Genomic DNA, 23,274 nt, shown 5'->3' with positions numbered 1-23,274 from the left:
ATATGGTTTGAATGCACAAATTTCAACATTTGGATTCTTTTTGTTGGATGTTATTTTCACTCCCATAATGTGTTTCAGTTCTCTCAATAATTTGCTAAGCCTGTGTGTGTCTGTCCCACTGTAGCTATCAGCTCTGTCATGATTATTTTTGTTTGTATGCCTTTTTGGATGCTTTTATTTGTAGACATTTTCCTTTAGTTGGTACCTGGACTTATTAATGTTAATGATTGGGAAGGTTGATGGCAACTGGCTACTGGCAAGGAAAGAGAGCTAGACCTATTCATGGCCGGGCTTGAGCTTGGGAAATGGCAAAGGCCCAGACGCTGCACCCACAATTTTCAATACAAATTAAAGCCCGTTTCTCGGCACACGAACAGGCATCCCTTGTGTGTTCAAAGAACAGTGGTCGATGGATCCATCATTAGCTATGAACTATTAAAGAGAGAAAAATTGGTAAACCTAGAACTAGAATTTGGATTGGATTTCTGATACAACATTAATGAGAATTGAAAAAAGCAACAAATATTTGGTATAAGCTCAGTATTTTAGTTTCTTGTATCAAAAGTCCGTGAAGGAAACAAAGATTACAATGAAAGAAAGTACAGAGATGAGTACATTGTTACCGAATTGCTTGACTGATCCAGCTATAGAAATGACCTTGTCTTCTGCAAAAGAACCATAAACCACCAAACTTACATAAACTGCAGAAAGAATAAATCAAAATAAAAAGTGAAAAATTTTGAGAGATTTATGCACTTACTACACTCTTTAGGATGACATATACACCTCAGTCCAACTCCACAATTTCCATTAGGCTTTTGGCATTCGTTGCAGATATCTGGCACATGATCAGGAATGTCGAAAGATATCCTGCTCCCTAACTCATATTCACTGTAGTCATCATCTTTCGAAGAACTTCTGTACACCAGTCTGTAATGCGAACAATTCAAATCTTTTGGATGAAAACCCCCGTCAAGCTTTTCAATGTCGTTGACTAGTAAACATGAGTAAGGGACTTCAAGTTCTTGCTCTTGATTTTGAGAAGAAGCTGCAAAAGCCTTCAAGCGACTGCAGTTACCTATAAAAGATGTCCCTGGATGATTTTTGCTTGAGCAGTTGAAGAGAAGAAGTGAGTTTGGCGTTAGAGGAGTAGGAAAACCAGCTAATAGAAGAGCAGGAGAGATAAAATGTTGTGAAGAAGAGCGAGAAGGGTGAGAAATGGTTAATGTTTTAGTTGTGTAGTTGACTGAAGAAACTGGAAAAAGACCAAGAGAGGTTCTGAAGTACAACTTATGAGATCTGCATAGCATCGAGTGATTTAAAAGGGATGAAACAGTTGAATTAGAACTGATAAATGGAATCTGAATTGGGATTTTTCCGCATAAGATTGAAGATGTGTGTTGGGACAGACAAGTGATGAAGAAGAGATTGAGGATTAGAAGCTGGAGAGAACCTAAAAATTTGAGTTTCTTGAAGGTATGCATTTCCTTTCCTTTTTCTTTGGTTTGATCTTCCAAATGGTAAAGAAAATTTCTAAGGTTCTTGGGCTTGGTGGTCAGAATAGATGATAAAGAATCTACTTTAATCTTGCAAGGGATATAACTTTCTGCCTGGTTTTTTCATATTCTCTTCTGGCAATGATCTTTGACAATCAAAATAACCATACTTCCATATCTTTTTTCTTTTTCTTTCTTTCTTTTAGTATTATTACTATTATTTCTTCCTTTCGTTATTCTTTTCTTCTTCTTATTATTATTTTTTGGGGTATGAATTTATAATGCCACAAAAACCTTTTTTTTATTCTGCTATTCCACTTTGCCAGTACTTTTACTATCCTTTATTTAGATTCTGTATGTTTCATCCTTTTCTCTCACTATTCTTAGTAACTTATGATATCTCACTGACTGATGGGTCATTAGACCATATGTTTGGTCACCTCTCATTTATAAGCCCATATTTTATATATATATCAAAATTTTATTTTCGCATATTATCTTTACTTAGTTATTTGCATGTTTTTGTTGAGAAATTAATAAAGATTGAGGCAGACAAAGATATAAGATTTTAGGTATACAAAGGTGAATTTTTTTTTTCTCTCGATAAATGCATTTTCCAGATATTGAATTTGTATTTTCAGCCTTACAGGAATTGAGTTCACTTGCTGTACCAACTTACCCCTAACCAACACATTGTTGGTCAAGAACATATGTATTCTAATTATACAGTTGTAAGCAGCGTATGCACATGAACTTATTGAATCATTTAAGTAGAGACAATTATGATTTGATCACATAGTCGTGATTTCGTCGACATAATGCACACGAACTTAGTGAATCATTTTGTTTGTCGACAAGTGGAAATACTAATGGACACATCAAATCTCATAGTAGGTAGTCTGTCTATTCATTAAAAAAGCAAAATGATGATCATAAAATAAGAAAACATTTCAGTGGTACAAGATTTGATGCTGAAATTGCATGGAGAGTCACAGAAATTAAAATAGCCAGCCACAACAATTATACGTACAAAACTAACATATATAATTAATAATAGACACTCGCACATATATCATAAGAAACAACCAAATACTAGTTCTTTTTATTATTGTCATTATCTCTAGATCTTATTAGATCATGCAGGTGGTTTGATCTGAACAGATGGGAAACTAAGCACCACAATTTTCTCAATAGCAGCTGAGAATGTAGCAGAATATTCAACATGACTGGGATGGGTTTGCAATGCAGTGTGGTCTTCTTTCTTCTCAAATGTCATTGTGAAGGCATGAGTGAAGCCTTGAGTTAGCATCTCTGGCCCTTCCAAATCCTGTCCCCTGCTAATAGAAAATAAAAATATGAAGCACTTCACATGTTATTTATTGGTATTTGACAGAAAACCCTCAGAAAAACTAGCCATTAAGATGGAAAGAGCCCAAAATCTACCTCAGGCTAAAGGTATTTATCCCTGTCATGCTCTCTATGTTACTGATATGAGATATTCGGACCATAGTGGGATCTTTCAGTAACCTTATATAGTATATATGATATGAGAATGCATGCTTCACAAATTAAGAAACCTAATCTTTATCCTGTTATTGATTTGTAACTATGAAGGTTATAGAATAAGCATGTAATGAAGGACTTACCATTCAAAGGACTTGACAAGATCAATCTCAGAAACAAGTTTCTCCATTCCTTTCATAATCTCCTCCACCACAACACCTTCCTTAAACTTAACAATCACTAAATTCTTGAACCCTGCCATGGTAGCTGGACTATTACATACATGAACCAGAAATATGTGACTAAACCCTAGTATATATACAAGAAAAAAGAAAGTGAAAGACACTTATTGTTCATGTGTCAACTTCCACAGTCCTACCTGTCTAGTGTCCACTGTCATACCCAATGAGACATTTCACACACTTCCTTTATGTTGTTAGCAAAATTTTTTTTAAAAAAAGACCCTTTCTTGGACAGAGTCGGCAGCTTAATATATGGGAATGGTACAATACATTGCATGGAGTATAGACCCACTAGACAGCAACTTCATTGCTCCACCTCACAGTAAAATTTGTCCTCATCACCATTGTCTCGTAATCTTTGCTTTTGCACATGAAAATGGGGTCCTTTGAATGGGTAGTGCTATATAATTTCTTGAAATTTGAATTCTCAGGGGGGAGGTTGGTCCCTTTTATTTTTCATAGATGTTATCATAACATGACAGGCCTTATAATTTTTATTTTCCCATCAATATATATGTATAGAATGAAATAGGAAGGGTACTTTTGCTTCAACAGTAGCTTTTCCTCTCCTCTCTGAATTCTAGACTAAAATTAATACTCATTACTGGACTTTTCTCCATGTCCTTCCCATGTGCTTCAAGATTATATATGGACTTTATTACATGGATGGCATGTCTCTGCTTATCTTTAAGGAATCTTTATTTTAAAGCCTGTTTCACAAAAGAAATCCAAGTTGTGAGGTTATTATCATTTGTATTATCATGATATATATTGGGTCATTTTTATTTTTATTTATTTTTTTGTTATTTTTCTTTTAAATTTGATAATAAATTATCATTTAAATTAAAAAATAACCATTATACTCTGGGACAAAGCCATAAATTTATAAATTAGGTAAGCAAATACCTAAGCTCTAAATTGAAATAGAAAATAGTCATGAGTGTTTTAGATTCTCTTAGACAAGATTAGCTGTTTTGATAGCTTTTAACTGTTTTAGTTGCGTTTAGCTGCTAGCTGTTTTAGTAACTTTTCATATAATACTAAGATTATATTCGACAATAATTTTTTAAGTAGATTTTAGTGTTTCGATCAGTTAAGGTGCTAAATGCTAACATTTAGCTTTTAATATTTTATGAAACACTATTCAAAAATTAACAGCTAAGGCTACTAAAATAGCTACAAAATAATTAATTTTGCCGAAAAAACTCTAAAAAGTTAAATTATAAAACATAGCTGTTCGCGGATACAATTTTAAAATATTGCAGGTCTTGGGTTAAACATATGGGACCCTCTAGCTTTGACTATGTTCATATTATTACTTTGAAAAACTCTGGTCGAAGTTAAGCAGCATATTCATTTTGCAATTGAGATGATTTTTGATAGTAATTGCCTTTTACATATCAATTAGACGTATGATTATTAATTTGCCAACTAATTGCACTCCAAACTTTGTCTAATAGCTTTTGGCTATAACCTTATTAAGTCAATTCAAAAGATTTGTTTAGATTCTCAGCTAAAGCTATGGACATTTGCTTTTTAAAACTTTAGAACCAAATTGTTAGAACTTGGCCAATGTTCAATTCAATTGCTTTGAAGTCCCATTTCTTCAAACTTTTGGATACTTTATGAGCTGTTTAGTCTCGTATCCGTTTTACCGGTCCACGGTAAATTCAATTTATTTTCATTCATCTTTGGGGGCAAAGAGACTCACTCGAAAGAATTTATATTTACAAAAAATCAAAGCAAATACCTTAAACTATAGGGATCAACCCGCAAGTACTCTTGTTATTGAAATGCCCCATTCAGGTTCCCATTCCTTCAAACTTCGTTGACTAATTAACAAAGGGTAGTTGCCCTTTTATGGTAATCCTGAGAGATTAAAAAATTTTAACTCTCTGAAACTACTCAAACGTTGGGGACCATCTTACAAACTTAAAGTGGTCTTATATTGAATATGCTTTCAAGTACGGATTATCCAATTTATATAATTATATAAAGAAAAAAATGATGTCACTGATTTTAACCTGGATATTGATGGTGATTTTACTATTAGTTCTATTTCAGTTAGAGTTGCAAGCTCAACCAGAGACATTGGCAATCCACTTTTGTAATCCTCTTTAATAATTCAATATCTTGTCTACTTATCTACCACATTTTCAAAGCTCTTGTCCAAACCATTATGAGGTTTGGATAATTGCCAATGTAGAAATTGAAAGCAACAGGTTTATTTATCAACCAAAATTCCCTGTTTTGTATTTACATTTGTTGATTAAATTGATTACTGGTGACGTAGCTATTTAGAGTTAATATTGATTAATCAACACATAGTTAGACACCTGAATATATTTTGGCGCTATTCCGTAAAATTAACTGCTTTATTAGCTATTAGTTATTTTGGTATCGTTTTTAAATATTTAAATAGCTAGTGGCTATTGTAGTAGTTTTTCATAAACCACTAAAAGTTAAACGTTATAAAAATTAACCTTCTATAAAACGTTATTTTAACCTTTAAAAGTTAATTCAAATACTATATTATCAAATATTATAAAAATATCATTTAAAACGCTAAATGGTACTTAAAAAACTATTACTAAACACAGCTTTCATCTCTAAAAATTCAGATATTGGAAACAATTTCTCTTTCAGTGTGGATACACGGGCAAACCAAAAGGTTGACATTACTTAACATTTTAGTTTTCATTGAATTAGAAAATATTTTAAATTATTTATTATTCAAAATTAAGAGATGCTAGAAATTCCTAACCTTGCTTCATTGGAGCCACTTAGTTGACAATGTTTAGTGTCACTCTTAATTGGAATTTTACTGCCATTTGGACAAAAAAGAAAAGTTCAACAGTTGCAGCTTTTTGACCTAATAAAGTGTGGTAATTTCCTTAAAATTAGACACAGAAGAATCTTGTTTAATACCCAAAAAAAGGAAAAGCTTATTATGGCCCTTTCCCAGAGGCAGAGGCATAGACTAGCATTCAATTTTTTGTGGGTTAAGTGACTCTCACTCTGTCTGGCACCAACCAGGGTAAATCAATGTTCTTTCTTTCTTTCTTTTTTTTACCTCTCCTCTGATTTGAGTAGGGGCCAACAAATTTTGGTTCTAACTCACAAACTGAACATAACATATGATAAAAAGAAAAAGTTATACAGTCATAGAAATACAACAATATTTTAAATTGTTTTAAAAATCCTTTATCACCTGTCAAATTTTTTACTGAAGAATTTTTTTTTTTATTATTAGTCATAGAAGTAAGATATGAATAATCAAAAATTGCTATTGAATGTAACGTGTCCTCTAATGGGGTGTGATATAAACATTTATGGCGTGTTTCGTATTGTAACTAAAGATATAAATGCTTAGTAAAAATTCTGATCATAAATGTCGAGCGAAAATTTTGAGTATTAATTATATGGTCAAATGACTTTTTGAGCAAATTACTAATTTGAGTAATGTCTTATAAAGTACTGTTACTTTAATTTTAAATTTATGCTTATATATGATATCTTTTAATTTATTTCGATCTATATCATATTAGTATCATATCTTATATATTTTATAAAAATATCTCATATTTTTTATGCATAAATTATTTTTTTTAAAAAAAGATGAAGATTCAATTTGATTTTTCTCATTACATCATTATAAGACATTAAAAAATAAATTTATTACAACTCACTCCTAGATTTAACAAAAAAAAAAAAAATGAAGTGATTAAATCATAAAACCCTTTTTATCTTTTACCATCGAACTTTTCACCAATTTGAATTGGATTAAACTTTATTAGAAATCAATTGGATTGGTGTTTTTAATTTTTATCGATATTCAAAAATAAAATTCTATGGGTTTCAATATCAATTTAGAATCATAATCAAATCTTGAGTCTATTCAGTTGAGTAAATTCAGACGGTTTCCATTTTGGTTGAGTTTGGATTTAGGGCATAATATTATACACCCCCGAAAGGAACTCAAAATCAAGTTTTCTCATGCACCAAAAATCACCTTGCCGACATGGGAAGGGCAAAAGCCCCTCGTGTAAGGAATAATTGGGTTGAGTACACGTCATATCTGACAGGGGCAGTTTGCCCTAAAACATTGAACAATAAGTTTGATTTTGTACAGTCAAAATTCAGAGAGAGGAGAGGTGAGTGGGGATTTATGTATAGATAGTGTTTGTAGGGTTTTGCGTAGTAGAGATTTTTAGGACACATTGGTTATGGACAATAGCTTCAGGACACTGCCTCCACCTGCAACCCCACGTTTGCCTTCTTTGGTCAATACAACTCCAACCAACACAATAATACCTTTCTTTTCCCTTGGGAAATCAAACATCACCAATGCGTTGAAAACGACGTTTCATTCCTAATAGTTAGTTGTGCGTGATTCTCGGTCTCTATTTAACAATCCAAACATATGGATTCATTGCGCTCGGATAGTTATTTTAAAATTTTAGTTATCAATCCATTTGAGTATATAAACCATTTGATTGTATATTTTTATTTGGTTACCATATATCAACCGAATTTATTTTAATCTAAAATAATTTATTCTTTTGAAATAACTGAATTTAAATTGAACCAAACTAATTTAATTCAGTTTGAATCTTATTACACCATTTGTTTCAGATTTAGATACCATAAAACATATTCAAATAAACTAAAACCGAGCTAATTCAGTTTAGCTCATTTTGGTTAACCGAATCCTCGACCCTACTTATAGTTTTTGGTTGTCACTCTTATGTCTATATCTCGAGCCGGACCTAATCAATTTACTTTTCATTTAGCCCAAATCCAGTTTTGCTCGAAACAAATTTGTACGAGTCTGGCCCGAACTCATAGGCAGATCCCAGTGGACTTTGGCAAGTATCCGCAAGCTTTGTCCTATCACTCTCTGTCTAAGCTTGGCCCAACTAGAACTGAATTTATTGGTGGAATCCGCCTAAACAAGGGTCAGACTACTAAAAAAGATTGGTTAGACCAGAATTTTTTCTTTTGTTTTTTCTTTTTAACAGTAGAGTCAGATGGGCCAGTAAGGTAGCCAGGCCCGTGATTAGGTCTTCTTGCCACAAAACAAATATTCATATGGGTCAATGGGCTTTTGGCTCAATGATAGAAATAAGGGAGAATTACTATCTAGTCCCTCGATTTTGATTAAATACTCTAGTTAATCTCTATTTTTTCCAAAACACATATTATACCCTCAAGTTTTGTCCTCGTCCACCACTTAAGTCCCTCCTTCTACCTATGAAGATTGAACTTTTAATCTTACTGAATAGAGAAGGGTGTCTAACCACTCATGTAATGAATAATTCCATCAAAAGAAAATACAACTCTTGACATGAACTTCAAATAACTTTATAATTGTCTTCCTTAGACTATATTATAAGCATAACTAGGGTTCAACTTTAAATTGAAATTGAACTGAATCGAACTAGCTAAAGTAAAAATTAAATTGTAGTCAAGGGTTCGTTATTTCAAATTGTAACTGAAATCAAATATTTAAAATTTATTTCGTTTTTTTATATTTTAAGATTAAAATTGGTAGTTCCAATTTAAAACCGTTAAAAAATAAAGAGGAAAAAAAAAAAAGAACACGTAACGTTGAATCTTAAATTTTAAGATTAATTTCAATTTTTACCGTTAAATGTAGTAAGGCACCACCAATTTAAAATTCTTTAACATAAACATAACTTGTAAATTATAAGTGGAAAAAAAACAAAATAAAGGTTGTTCCTCATTATAATGTTTTAATTTAATTTTTTTACACTTTATAATATACATTTTTTACTTAAAAATTATGCAATATTCATATGAGGTTTAATTTGTTTTAAAGTTTCAAATAAAAATAAGATGTTTTTCTCTTTTGTTTTATTATATTTTTAATAAATTCTAAATCTATTATTTACTCTTTTAATCTTTTTAATACTGATTATTAATTTTTTTTATTATGTATGCATGCTAGAAAATTAAATAAGGTTAAAGAAAACTTGAAAAAATTTATTTAATTCCAATTTCGAACCGAAGCTAACTTAGTTAATTAATTATACTCTAAACTTTGCATATTGTTGTAGTTATCTTTCACAATTTTAATTAATGGGTGTAATTAACTTTTAAATTTCAATTTATAATATAACTTTATCAAGAAGTAAAAAATAAGACGCAATTATATTAAGTCAGAAAATGTAAAATAGAGTAAAATATGCTTAGTCTCTAAATTATATCCTAATTAACAATTCCGTTCATCTGTTTTTAAGAAATCATTATGATGTCTCTATCTTTTGCTTAAACTCACTATTAAGTTATTACTTCCATTCAGTTAACACTTTATCATTAATCAATCACACTTTCTGGACTGAATATTGCTTGTTTTTAGTGGAAAACTGCTAATTTTTAGGATGGAAGGATCCGATAGTGAGCTTAAGTAAAAGTTAGAAGCATCATAGTAAATTTTTAAAAAGAGAGACAAAAATAATACGCCCTCTGTTTCAAAATATAAATCGTTTTTTGTTGATTATTTTATCCCAAAATATAAGTCATTTTGAGTATTTGAAAGAGTAATAAATGATATTTTTCAATGATACTCTTGTTTAGATTAGTTACAGTAAATACTTTCATAAATAACTATTGATTTTGAGATAAATGATAATTTGGTCAATTACCATTGAGTTTGTTATAATCCCATTGAGTTTGTTATAATCTAGAAGAATTAATTGCTTCCTTAATTATTGTGTAACAACTTTAAATGACTTATATTTTGGGACAAAGAGAGTAATTTCTCATAATTTTTTTCCTACTTTCTTTTTTAATATGTTTCTGTCCTGTTTTATTTTTAAGAAGTGAATAAATTTTAAGTTTATTATTTTACCTTTATTTAATATATCTTTCTCAACAATATAATAGTTTGACTATTATTATCATTAATTATATCTTGATATAAATAAAATTAACATATCAATCTTTAATCTTCCAATAAAACTTTGTTTATGTTATTAAATAAGTGGATGTCCTATATGAATTAGAAGTCTGTATTCTTAATTATTGCAAACTTTACCACTTATGCAACTATATATATGTGATTTCTCATCAATAATAAAGATACTCTTGTATTCTCTTCCTATTTTCTATATTCTCCCTTTATTCCTGTCCCTAGTTTTATATTATTTGATTGCACGCTATCAGTATGATTCGTTCTACCATTACGATTTCGTTCTATCGCTATTCATTCTATTGCTTTTCTTGTTTACTTTAAAGGTAGTTCTCCATACATTATTATGATTAGTTATTTAATATAATAAATTCGATATAATATTTTAGATTTCGTTTATATGTATTATATTTCGTTTAGATTTGTACGTATATCAGTGACTTTTAGATTTCATTATGTATATAATCAATTCAAAACTTTGTTGCTTTTCTGGTATTCTTACAGTGATTTGGCTGTAAATTAATAGGGATCAAAGACTTTGAATTTGTTCATTGAACTGACGTAAAGTGCCCAGGTTAATCTTTAAAACAATGGTGCTTTGTATGTAATGATGATATTGTCTTTATTCTGCCTGCAACTTATGTTTAATTCTCTAAAATAATTTTAATACTTTGATGGTATTATCCTTGATTGCTGTAGAATTTTTATGTTCCACTACAAAAAAAACGTCATTTTGCGACCGACCAATCGGTCGCAAAATGGCAAATATCGGTCGCTAATTTGCTTTAGCGACCGATTTGAGACCGGCAATCTTCGGTCGCAAAAATACTGGTCGCAAAAAAATTTGTGACCGATGTGACAATCGGTCGCAAATTAGAGACCGATAAATCGGTCGCAAAATTGAATAATCGGTGCAATTTTGGTCGTGGTTTAATTGGAAATTCAGTCGCAAATTTGGTCGCAGAATATCGGTCGCAATTTTTTAAAGCGTCGCAAATCGGTCGCAATTATAAATTCATAATTTTACTTGGTATCAAATCGGTCGCAAAATGAAAAAAAAAAAAAAAATTAAATATTATTTTGAAACCAAAATTTTTGCACCTGTGAAAGTTGACATAAATGCATATATATCACACACCAATTCAAGAACAGTATAAAAATGTAATTTTATTGTTCTGAACAAATTAAAATATGAAAATACAAATGAAAAAATAAAAAGGTAAAATCAAATCTATATATGCTGCTGCTCATCTGCAGGATCCGATGTCGGATCGCCGGGAGGAGTACCTGCTGGATGTGATGTAGCGCCAGGAGGGGTGACCAAGGTATCGTCTGCAACATCGGGATCAGGAGCCGATAGTGGCTGCTGCTGAGACGTCGAAACACGTCGGTCTGTAGCAGGCGCAGGATCAGAGGGAGAAGTACCAGCACGGTGCTCACCGGACAACCGCATCACATGCGCTCTAAGCTTTGCAATCTGTCTCTGCTGATCAGCAAGCTGAGCCCGTATATCATCACAGTGCGAGTCAGTGCTCCGGCTGTCGTGCTGCGCTGGCTGTAGAAGCGTGAGCTGCTGAGCCAGTGTAAAACTGTGATGCCTGAGACCCGATGCCGTATACCTTCCTCTTCTTCTCGCCCCCTACAGCCTCGAGATAAAGCGCTACCTCGTCAATTCTTGACTCAGCTTCGGATTCATCGGTCTGAGAAGTAACAATACGCTCCCGAGCTGTAGTATAGTTCTCCTGAAAACAAAAAATTAATTAATCAATGCAATTGCAAGCTTTATTATATTCAACTTTGTACATCTTCGCAATGATTAGAGGGTAAATGTAAATATTATTCATTGTTACTTACATTGACGCTCAGCGCACGTCTGTCGACAAAGGTATTACGATCGTGGTCCTTCGTGTGAGTGTATGTAAACACCTCCATCGGTGTGGGCTCACGACCTAATTCTTTAGCCTGTAATGAATTTTTATGCATGATATATTAATATATATAGTGTCCTTTCATTAAACATCAGTTTCTTGTAAAGGGACTAGTTCACTTACTAATAATCGAGCTGTCTCTATAGCAGATATAGATCCGCCTGTGTGTCGCGAAGGTCCTGCTCCATCACCGCCAGTCTCACTGCGCCTGTTTTGTGCAAATATCTCCCGCTTTCTCTTGAATGCAGGATCCTCCCAAGCCTTTTGCCAGCTCTCCCATATCTCCTGAGACACGCACTGCTGCTTCTTACCGCTTCTCTCATCCTATAGGTGAAGTCAGCGTATCGATCGGCGCATATCTTCTCCCAGGCTACTTTCAGCATAGCGTAATGGCCTCGTCCCATATGAAATGTTTCTGCAAAAAAATAAATATAGCGTTTAAACACTAAGGATGTATCTTGAATTGTAAACATTGAATGATGATATAACTTAAACCAAAGAGTACCTGGAACTCCTCCCAATAAAAGTCTCTCGCCTCTTGTGGTACGGCATCCCATGTGTATCCTTCTTTATGCAGCTGTAGCTTGATTATCTTCAAAATTTGCCTCGCTGCTCGAGAAGATGGATATATGCTGAAAAAAAAAACAGAAGTGAAATATAATTACACGAAAGCATCACAGTTATGAATAAGTACAAAATATAATTACAAAATATGCCTGCAGAAAATTTGAATAAGTACTTACTGTCCCGCTACCAAACTGAGGGTGATACGTGGATCTGATGAAGCTGCAAAAGAAATGACAAATGTTATAAATTTTTAGATAATTAATATATAATTAAAATGACAGTTATGACATTTATGATTACCTTGCACAGTAGGTGACTGTGCAGCTGGTGGAGTCTGTACTGGTCCAGAGAGGAAGAGCAGAAGAGGAAGGAGCAGAAGGAAGGAGCAGAAGGCTGTGATGGCGGCAGTACTGGACGCTGAGCAGAGGATGAAGCCCCAGACGTACCTGAAGAAGGATGTGATGGCGGCAGTACTGGTCGCTGAGCAGATGACGAAGCCCCAGACGTACCTGACGAAGGACGAGGGATCGACCCTCCTCGTCCACGGGCACTGCGTCCAGGGCCATGACCTCCACGCGAACCACTGCCGGACGCGTCAGAATCAAACGTCTGCCTCTAGCCATCTGTACTGCAGATATCAGAACCTAGATAAAATGAATTTATACAATTATATGAATTGTAGAACATGTGGTAAATATGAGTAAAGAAAGTAATACCATTGAAATTCTTCATTAATAATATTAATTACATATACATTTATCAATTTGTAACAGTAAAATTGCTCTAAGTTTTAAGTGTCTTGAATATCATCTGCTTCCTCCTCCTCTTCATCAGCTTCCTCTTCTTCATATTCGTCTTCTGAGGTACCCATGATGATTTGATCTTCTTCCTCTTCATCATCTGATGCTCCTATTTCAACATAAGATCGGCTTTCATCATCCAACCTATCTGTTAAATCTTCAACAACTTGCATCGGTTGCGTTTCAACCCTAACTTCTTGAAATGCCTCCGATACTGCGAGTGAAGAAGATTGTTTCATTTCAAGTGCATGAACAACTGATCTAGCCTTGATTTTACACACTGCCATCCAATCGCATCTATCTCGTTTAAACGATGGATATGGGACATAGTACACTTGTGCAGCTTGCATTGCCAAAACAAAAGGTTCATACTTTGTATATCTTCTTCTTTGATTAATATCAACCAGATTATACTTAGGATGAACCTTCGTGCCAATGTTTGGCGTAGGATCAAACCATTCACATTTGAATAAGATTGTGCACTTCATTGGTAGGCCTGGATATTCTAACTCCAAAACCTCAACCAATTTCCCATAAAAATCGTTTGACACGTCACTGTAGTTTGATCCCTTTATGCACACACCGCTGTTCATTGTCTTTCTGCTTCTCCCATAACCCTCAGTGTGAAACTTGTAACCGTTTACAAAGTAGCCAGAGTAGGCATTAGCAACCGGTAATGGCCCCTTTGCCAGATCCGTAATAAATCTGTTACGAATATCGCTTCCCGAGCTTCGAGCCTATGGGAAATAGTAATGACATGAGTCAGATTTAATAAATGTACATTCCGTGTTGTGTACATTGAAAGTAACTTACATAATATTTGAACCACTCTGCAAATTCCGTGTCCAGCTTTGCATCAACTGCAGTATCAGTCAAATTGAGATTTTGAAGCCGCAGAAGATTGATATATTCCCTATTTATGAACGAACCATATTAGCATAAGTATGCTTTAACAACGGCCCACGTCAAGTTAGAATGTTTACATTATTTATACTTACTGTACATATGGTGTGATCTCTTCGCAATTCAATAAAATATAGGTTTGAGCCGCTTGTATCTCTGCATCAGTCAATCGTCTTTTTTTTATTTACCAATCGTACGCCCAGGGTAGGTGAAAATTTTTAGATTTCCTTCAAACTCAGATTGAACGCGATCTCCTCCATCATCGTTACGTGGCACTCTCCGATGCTTGGTGAAAACATGTTGGTCAAAGTAGTGCGAACAGAATGTGGAAGCTTCTTCACCAAATATGCATTGCAAATGGATCCCTCGACCTTTGCCTTATTGCGCACATTCTTTTTAATTTTCTGCAGGTGTCTGTGATTGTACAATGCCAATATGTAAGTATAAGTTCAAATAAATGATGTAATCATTAGAATGAGATGTTAGTGAATCACCTCTCAAATGGATACATCCATCGATATTGTACCGGTCCTGCTAAACGACATTCATAGGGCAAATGAACCGGCAGATGTTCCATAGAATCAAAGAAGCCGGGTGGAAAAATTCGCTCCAACTTGCACATCACAATTGGGATTTCTCGCGCTAATTGGTCCATATCATCGCATCGATAACAGTCATCGTCAATTCCTTGAAAAAGAGACTCAATTCTGTCATTGCTTCCCAAATTTTTCCTGGTAATAATTCCCGGAATGCCACAGGAATCAATCTTTGCATGAAAACATGGCAGTCATGGCTTTTCATGCCAAACAATCTGTACTTCCTCATGTCCACACATCTACCCATATTTGAACAGTAGCCATCTGGAAACCTTAATGATCGTAACCATTCGCACAATAATTGCCTTTGGGGTTTATCTAAACAATAACATGCCTTCGGAAACTTACCAGTAAGTACAGTTTGCTCGAGTTCTGGTCGACGACAAATTTCCTTCATGTCTGCTCTCGCTTTTGCATTATCCTTGGTTTTCCCTTCAATGTTCATGACAGTGTTGAACAGATTTTCAAACACATTTTTTTCTATGTGCATGACATCAAGGTTATGACGAATAAGAAGTGAACTCCAGTATGGCAAATCCCAGAAGATGCTTCGCTTTTTCCACCCGCTATTCCTGCCAATTATTTTATTTACCTCATCTGCACCCAACTCAGTAACTTTCATAAGCCCCAATCTTCAATTTCTTGTAATATTTCTGCTCCAGACTTCACAGGTGGAGGGGGTTCAACAATAGTCGTGTTCTTTCTAAAGCATTGTCGATTTCTCCTCCAAGGGTGAGATTCTGGTAAGAATTTGCGATGACAATCAAACCAACATTGTTTACCTCCATTCTTTAGTGTAAATGCATTAGTGTTTTCCATGCAATGAGGACAAGCCAATTTGCCAGCGGTACTCCACCCAGATAACATTCCAAATGCTGGAAAATCACTGATGGTCCAAAGCAAAGCAGCTCGCATTATGAAATTCTGATTGGTCGAAATATCAAATGTTTCAACCCCATATTCCCATAAATAATTAAGTTCGGCAATCAAAGGCTGCAGAAACACATCAATTTTATGTTTTGGATTAGTAGGACCAGGAACAATAACACACAAAAACATATATTCATCTTTCATACACATTGACGGTGGTAGATTATGGTGTCACAATGACAGGCCATGATGAATATTGTTGTCCTGATTGGCCAAACGGCTGAAACCCATCAGTACAAAGTCCCAATCTGATATTTCTCATTTCAGCAGCAAACACAGGATGAATGTTATCAAAATGTTTCCACGCTTCAGAGTCTGACGGATGAGTCATTATACCATCATCATATTCATGCAAAGCATGCCATGTCATGTGTTGAGCTGTCGCCTTAGATGCATATAACCTTTGAAGGCGAGGAATAAGAGGGAAATAATACATCTTATTGAAAGCCTTCTCTTTTTGCTCTCTACCAGTCCCTTGACCCCGCCGTTGATATCTTGGAAGATTACAAAACTTGCATTCTCTGAATTCCGAGTCACACCCCAGAATATCATACAATTATTACGACAGCAATCAATCTTTTCTACCGGTAGTCCCAACCCCCGAACTAATTTTTTTGTGCGATAAAAATTATCAACCATGGAATGGCCTTCAGGCAACATTTCTTTTGCTAACTGCACAAAATCATCGTAACACCTTTCTGAAAAATGGTGCTCCGCTTTCATGTGTAGTAATCGTGCAACAACAGACAGAACTGAATGATTTCGCATCCAGGCCACAATTCACTGTTAGCTGCACTTAGCATGTCAAACAATTGTTGTGCTGCTACATTTGGCGATTCCTCCATATTATCCCAATCACATTGTACTCTACTCGCATCGATTACCATATCATTGCATTGATTACCATACAGAAATTGATAAGGCTGAACTTCTAAACTTACCGGAATGGAGTGGCCTGACCCACTGGCAACTCGAGCTTCACCATGATGTATCCATTCATAATAATTTTCCACGAACCCATGTTTGCACAAATGAAGTTTCACTGTATCGATGTCTAAGAAGGCTCGATTTCGACACTTCTTGTGATTACATGGACACCTCAACTTATTACCATCCATAAAACTGGGATTACCAACTGCAAACTGTATAAACGCCTCCAATCCTTGCAGGAACTCTTGTCTTAATATCCCATTGACCTCGAACCTCCAGTACATCCAATCTCGATTATTTTGCATTTTTTTTTACCTAATTAACAATGTGTTTATAAAGGGGGTCATGTCATGTAATTGCATTAGTCTAAATCATCCTTAAAACATGCACCTAATGTAAAGTTCAATTTGCAACACTTATAACTAACTAAGGTTATTTCTATAATAAGGGTAACTATATATAATGTAAAATCACTAAGTTCATTTATTGAATACAAAGACTATAATAAAGGTCAGTGTACTATTCCAATTATTGAATTTTCCGGAAAAAAATTCGGCAGCATTTCGACACAACACAATCAAATCTCAACTCAAATACAAAAACAAATCAATAAACACTTCTATATCATACCAACATTCTCCAAAGGCAATATGGCCACTACTAGGCCTCCAATCCAAACTCATCATTCATTTAAGTCAAAAACATACTTAAGAGTAATAATGACAATATAAATTAAAGAAAAACACAGCCAAAACTTATCAAGAAAGAGTTGCCAATAATTAAGAACATGTAATAACCTAAACACACAAAAAATAGTTTATATAAATTCCAATTATTCTTCAAAAATCTATATTATATTCTATCAAAGCAGACTTTGAAACTTGAACGAAGTGTATAAATATATTCTCATTATATTCTATATTATATTCTCATTTTGCTCATATAGTTATATGTCATTTTCTCATAATGTGCCTCCTATGACAATTTTTTATTCCTTTTAAATATCAATAGAACTATACCAAAAGATTTTTCATTAGAATTAATGAGTGAAAATTTAAAAAAATGAAAAATTCAAAGTATGTTTTTAATATAATTTCTGTTTTTGAGTGAATAAGATAAGTGATTACATCTCTCATTATTGTATTTTTATTTTTTATTGCTTAGGAAGAATAATCATTCGCACGAGACTCGTGGAGATAAAATCTCAATATCTAATAAGGTAATATCATTATGATCCCTCTACTCATTACATATATATAGGTCTTTAGAATATATAATATTCTATTGTTCCATAGCAGTCTTACATCGTTAATAGTAGTAGTAGTAGTACGAGTACAACGCTTTCTAGTTAGATTCCTCATTTGCTTGACGGTGCGTGTTAATGGATTTTTTGACTAAAAAGTTAACCTTATCCATGTAATTATTCTTTTCCGTAAATACTTTTGGCACAATTTGTGCCAGAGACACTGGCCACGTTGTAATTGTTGTAAAAAGATAGTAATACCTTTGAAAAAAATGTTAAGGAGGTTGTTTTTAAGACAGGTAAAAATTGTAGGAAGGGACGTATCTAGAAGATTGATTCAAGAGCGCCCAATTATAAATTAAAAATTATTAAAGTAAATAAAAGAAATCTAAAAATATATTTTAAAAAAATATAATCTTCTATTCATTTGAAAATTTTTATTATTAATATCATAAAAATTAAATATCCTTAATTATAAAAAAAAATCTCAACTAACATATAACTTATCATTTTATACACAAAAGGCTTAAATCAGTCTAAAATAAACTTTATCCTCTTGGCACTCTCATTTTAAAACTTAGATTTATTAGCATCCTAAAAGTAAGATTACGGTGAGAATTTGCAACAACTCAGTAACTTTGTAAGTCGCAACTAATTATTTGGGGTTAACTTTTAATCCAAGGATTTTAAAATCCCTAAATACAGAGTTTTGAATATAAAACTGCACTCAATGTTTTTCTCTCAATTGTCTTTGATCATCTTCTTTCACTACATGGTAAAAAACAAAAAAAAGGTTGCTTTTTATGACAGTTTACAAACTGAAGAGTGCAGGATACATTATTTTCATGTGATTAGATTGGTATACTCACCGTTAATTTCTTGGACGATTAAGCTAGCTAGCATGTACATGTCTTTTATAGATAATTATTATTTTTTAATAAAATGCATATCCAATCTTAGTTTTGGAGGTCCAAAAATGACATGGGCAAAAGGAGAAAGAACGCCACATGAAATTTATACAATCAAATTGTTGTTGTGCATTCTACTTTACACAATTATTTAAAATTATTTAAATCGATAAATTGATAATTAGGCATTTAAATATAAATAATTATGGTTTATAGATAATTAAATAGAGACAAGAACATTAATTTCAATACCATAAAAATTCTTCTCTTTCTCCTTCAACTTTGAATACAAATAAATTTTCTCTCAATTATTATTATTCCTAACATTTTACAAAAAGTACTTTCAATTAGGTTTTAATATCAAGCTGCAAATTAAAAACTTTTCGAAATAGTAATATAATGAAATAATAAAATAATTATCTACGGGTTATGGAGATTTTATGAAGCTAAAATAATAAAATTATATAATAATAAAGCTACAATACTAATAATAAAATTTTATGAAGCTACAATTTTATATTCAGTAATAAAATTATTATTATTCCTAACATTATTATTATTATATGAAGCTACAATAATACTAATAATAATAATATAATAATAATAATTACAATCACAAAATAATAATATAACATTAATAATATATTAATAACAACAACAATAAATATAATACTAATACAATAATACTAATATAATAATAATAATAATAATAATAATAATAATAATAATAATAGAACAGTAGTAATAATTTTAATAATAACAATAATAATAATAATAATAATAATAATAATAATAAGAACAGCAGTATATATAATAATTATAATAATAACAATAATAATAATAATAATAAGAACAGCAGTAATAATTATAATAATAAACATAATAATAATAATAATAATATAATAACAATCAATAATAATAATAATAATAATAATATATAATAATAAAACAGCAATAATACTAGCTAATAATTATAATAATAATAAAATAAATTAACCATATACAAAATAAATTAATCGCAACCATATACAAAATTCTAACAACAATATACAAAATCAACCATATATAACTTAATATAATAAATAAAAAATTCGAAAAACAAATAAATTCGAAAAAAAAAAATTTTGACAAATTAATCGCAAAAAAAACTAACCTGTGTGGCTGGCGGAGAGCAAAGGGGGGGGCTGGCGGCGTCAGGCGAGCTGGAACGGTGTGAGGAAGGGGCTGTGTGGCGCTGCGGACGGAGGAGAGGAGAGGAGAAGGAGAAGAGAGAAAGAAGAAGAAAGAAAAAAGAGAGGGCGCGGCTTGTTTAAAGCCCTAATTTTTGCGACCGACTTATCGGTCGCAATTTCTATAAACTCGGTCGCAATTTTTAATGAGCCGACGTCGTTTGACTAGGCACAAGTTTTGCGACCGATTTGCGACAAAACATATCGGTCGCAAAAAATCAGTCGCAATTCAGTCTCAAATCGGTCTCAGAACTTTGCCGCATTTTTTACGCGCGAAATTTTGCGACCGATAAACGTAGTCGCAAATCGGTCGCAAAATCGGTCGCAAATCCGTAGTAAGGCGGTCGCAAATCACTAACCATTCTCGCGGGAATTTTTCAGCGCCAATATTAGCGACCGATGTACTAGAAGTCGCAAATCGGTCGCAAAATTGCGACCCTTATATGTCGGTCGCAATTGAGCATTTTTTTTGTAGTGATTATGAATTTAAGAAGACTAAAGAATAAGACAAGTTTTATGAGAAGTATTATGAATTAAGAATTAAAACAATGATTTTGGGCTCTAATATACTTGTGAAGTATAGTGGTTACAATGGGCTCTATTATACTTGTGAAGTATAGTGGTTACATGTATAATGTAAACTTATACAAATGAATTCATTTTCATTTATAAAACAATCTTTTCGTTATCAAAACTTTATAAAACCATACTTGAAAATTTAATTTTGTTTTTTTATATCCAAAGTTTTCAAAAGAAGGGAAAATCCTTATAGCAAAATCATTTATCCATAAGCAACATAAAAAAAAATATGCTTCTTATGGATACAAAATAAACAAACCTTTCTACACGTCAATCATGCTATCGATCTCATGGATACAAATCAATTTCGAAATTAAAATTCATATTTTCAAAAGGCAAATCTCAAAATACTTATAACACTTAGAAATCATATCAACTAAGAAAAAGAACACAAATCCTTAACACCTCAATAACATCTCATCTCCAATAACCACCACATCGAATCCCTATCCCTTATTCTCTAAGAATTTTCTCCAGAAGGATATAACCATTAATCATCAGTAGTAACCTTAATATATACTCCGCTTACCATGACACCATTCTCCAATGGCTGGTTCTTTCCAAATCAAACCAATATGGCATGTATTTAACTTAAATTACTCATACCTCTTCAAAACAGAAATTTCTATGCTCTGATAAACCTATGCTCTGATACACATATGTCCTAGAACCGCCTCAACCTATGCTCTGATACCACTAAATGTAACACCCGCCGCCCAACCCCAAGAGACCCGACGGCGGATGCCACATTCGTGCCGGAGACACCGTCCTAACATAACATATAAATCATAAAATCAGATTATGAATTAGAAGTGATTAAGTATTGACAAGTTTAGCGAGTAATTTTTTCAATTTTTTTTTGAAATATATGTATATATAACTTATGAAAACAATTTAGGAAAAATCCTACAACAAACTGCAAGAGTTTCCCTTTAAAAACCGAGCTCGCCAAACATGTGAATACAAAACACTCCCAATTTTAAACTCTAAACCCCCAGCAAACTCCAGTAATCACCATAGCAACACAACAACACTTCTATACCTTCATAACTATAGAAACCCTCAATAGCATTTTAATGATCAAGTAAATGCATTCATTCTATATAGATATCAAGTCCTTATGTTCTTAATCATACCAACTATCTTAAACATATTTATATCCAAACATTAAATAAAATCTCATGCTTATCTCCAAATATATACACCAAACTAATTTATCATTACATGCTTAAGTTATAATTCAAATAACATAATATTCAAAAATGTAATAATTATACATGCCATGATTCTTAAGTACATCAAACTAATTCTACCACTACTAAAATAGTCGCTTCTGGTCTGAAGCTACTCTTTTGATCTTCAAGTAGCAACCACGGACTTCAACTTGCGCGTGATAATGTGAATACTCAAATTTTGAGGCTCGAAAAGCCTATTTTTCTGGACTACGGACAGTCCGACCGGACCGAAGGCCATTTTGGAAGTTCACCGAAAGTATGCCATTATGGTACTTAAAATGTCCGGAATGTCGCGAGGATCACGGAACAGGTCCCGGAATATTTTTTGGAGGTTCAAAACTCCTAAAAACTCGTCTGGAGTGAAAGGCCCAAGAGGCCGCCGCCGCGCACGACGGCTCCGGCCGCTGGATGGCGGCACTTGGCCGGCAGCGGCGGCAGCAGCAGCCGGCCGTCCGCGGCACCTGCCGCCTACCGTCCGCAGCACCTGCCGCCCCGCCAGCGCGGCGGCAGCTGCCGCCCTAGGCCCGTTTTTGGCCTATAAATAGCCACTTACCTCTTCATTTTTGGCCACTCCTGTCTGTGTTGACGGACGATCTTTCTCCCTCACGCTTTTGCGATTCTTTTACCGCTTTTTGCCTTTTTAATTCAGTCTTTATTTTTTTATGTGTTGTGATACTTGGCCATTAAAATTAAACAAATTCTAATAAATTAATTAATATTTTCCCAAGCGAGGAGCTTAATCTGGAGTTAAGAAGCGGTCGTCGATTAAATCAGGTACTTAAACGAAACTCTGCCTATTTAATTTTAGCACTTCATGCATGCTTCTCTTCTACTCTTAATAATTCTACAACTGCATAAATGCATTCATGTCATTATTTAGGTAAATAAACTACCTTAATTAAGCACGATTAAGTCTAAATGCCCGGTTAATTAATAATCGTGGTGTTAGATCTTAAATCCGACAATTTTGGCTAAAGAATCTAGTTAATTAATAACTACGGTTCAATCGCCTTATTTCGAACAAATCTGGCTTAAGTCCAATTAATTGATAATTGTGGCTAAAAGCCTTAATCAATCGCGTTTTGACAACAAATTGCCTTCAGTTTAATCAATTACATTTTGGCAACAAATTGCCTACGGTTTAATCAATTTTTGGCAAACAAATCGCCTATAAATAAGATTAACCATTTTTAGCGACAAATCGCTTAAATCAATTTTTTGACATAATGCCTTGAATTAATCAACCAATTT

At 33.2% G+C, this 23,274-nt stretch overlaps 2 protein-coding genes across 2 annotated transcripts; both read right to left on the bottom strand.

The window, feature by feature from the left end:
* Positions 1 to 525: 525 nt before the first annotated feature.
* On the bottom strand, positions 526 to 1,634 carry LOC149492112 (uncharacterized). The gene is made up of 2 exons (XM_089716876.1): positions 761 to 1,634; positions 526 to 665 (listed from the first exon to the last, which is right to left on the bottom strand). The coding sequence occupies exons 1-2, from the start codon at positions 1,482 to 1,484 to the stop codon at positions 559 to 561; spliced, it is 831 nt and encodes a 276-aa protein (XP_089573002.1). The 5' UTR covers positions 1,485 to 1,634; the 3' UTR covers positions 526 to 558.
* Positions 1,635 to 2,402: 768 nt separating this feature from the next.
* On the bottom strand, positions 2,403 to 3,302 carry LOC149492111 (stress-response A/B barrel domain-containing protein At5g22580-like). Its single transcript, XM_089716874.1, has 2 exons — positions 3,143 to 3,302; positions 2,403 to 2,830 (listed from the first exon to the last, which is right to left on the bottom strand). The coding sequence occupies exons 1-2, from the start codon at positions 3,259 to 3,261 to the stop codon at positions 2,632 to 2,634; spliced, it is 318 nt and encodes a 105-aa protein (XP_089573000.1). The 5' UTR covers positions 3,262 to 3,302; the 3' UTR covers positions 2,403 to 2,631.
* Positions 3,303 to 23,274: the final 19,972 nt, after the last annotated feature.

The sequence above is a fragment of the Jatropha curcas genome, unplaced genomic scaffold (genome assembly GCF_041381405.1).
Source record: "Jatropha curcas cultivar XTBG-Jc1 unplaced genomic scaffold, XTBG_Jcur_1.0 HiC_scaffold_116_pilon, whole genome shotgun sequence".
NCBI lineage: Eukaryota > Viridiplantae > Streptophyta > Magnoliopsida > Malpighiales > Euphorbiaceae > Jatropha > Jatropha curcas.
The sequence above is the reverse complement of the archived record's forward strand: the minus strand, read 5'-3'. Positions and strand labels throughout refer to the sequence as shown.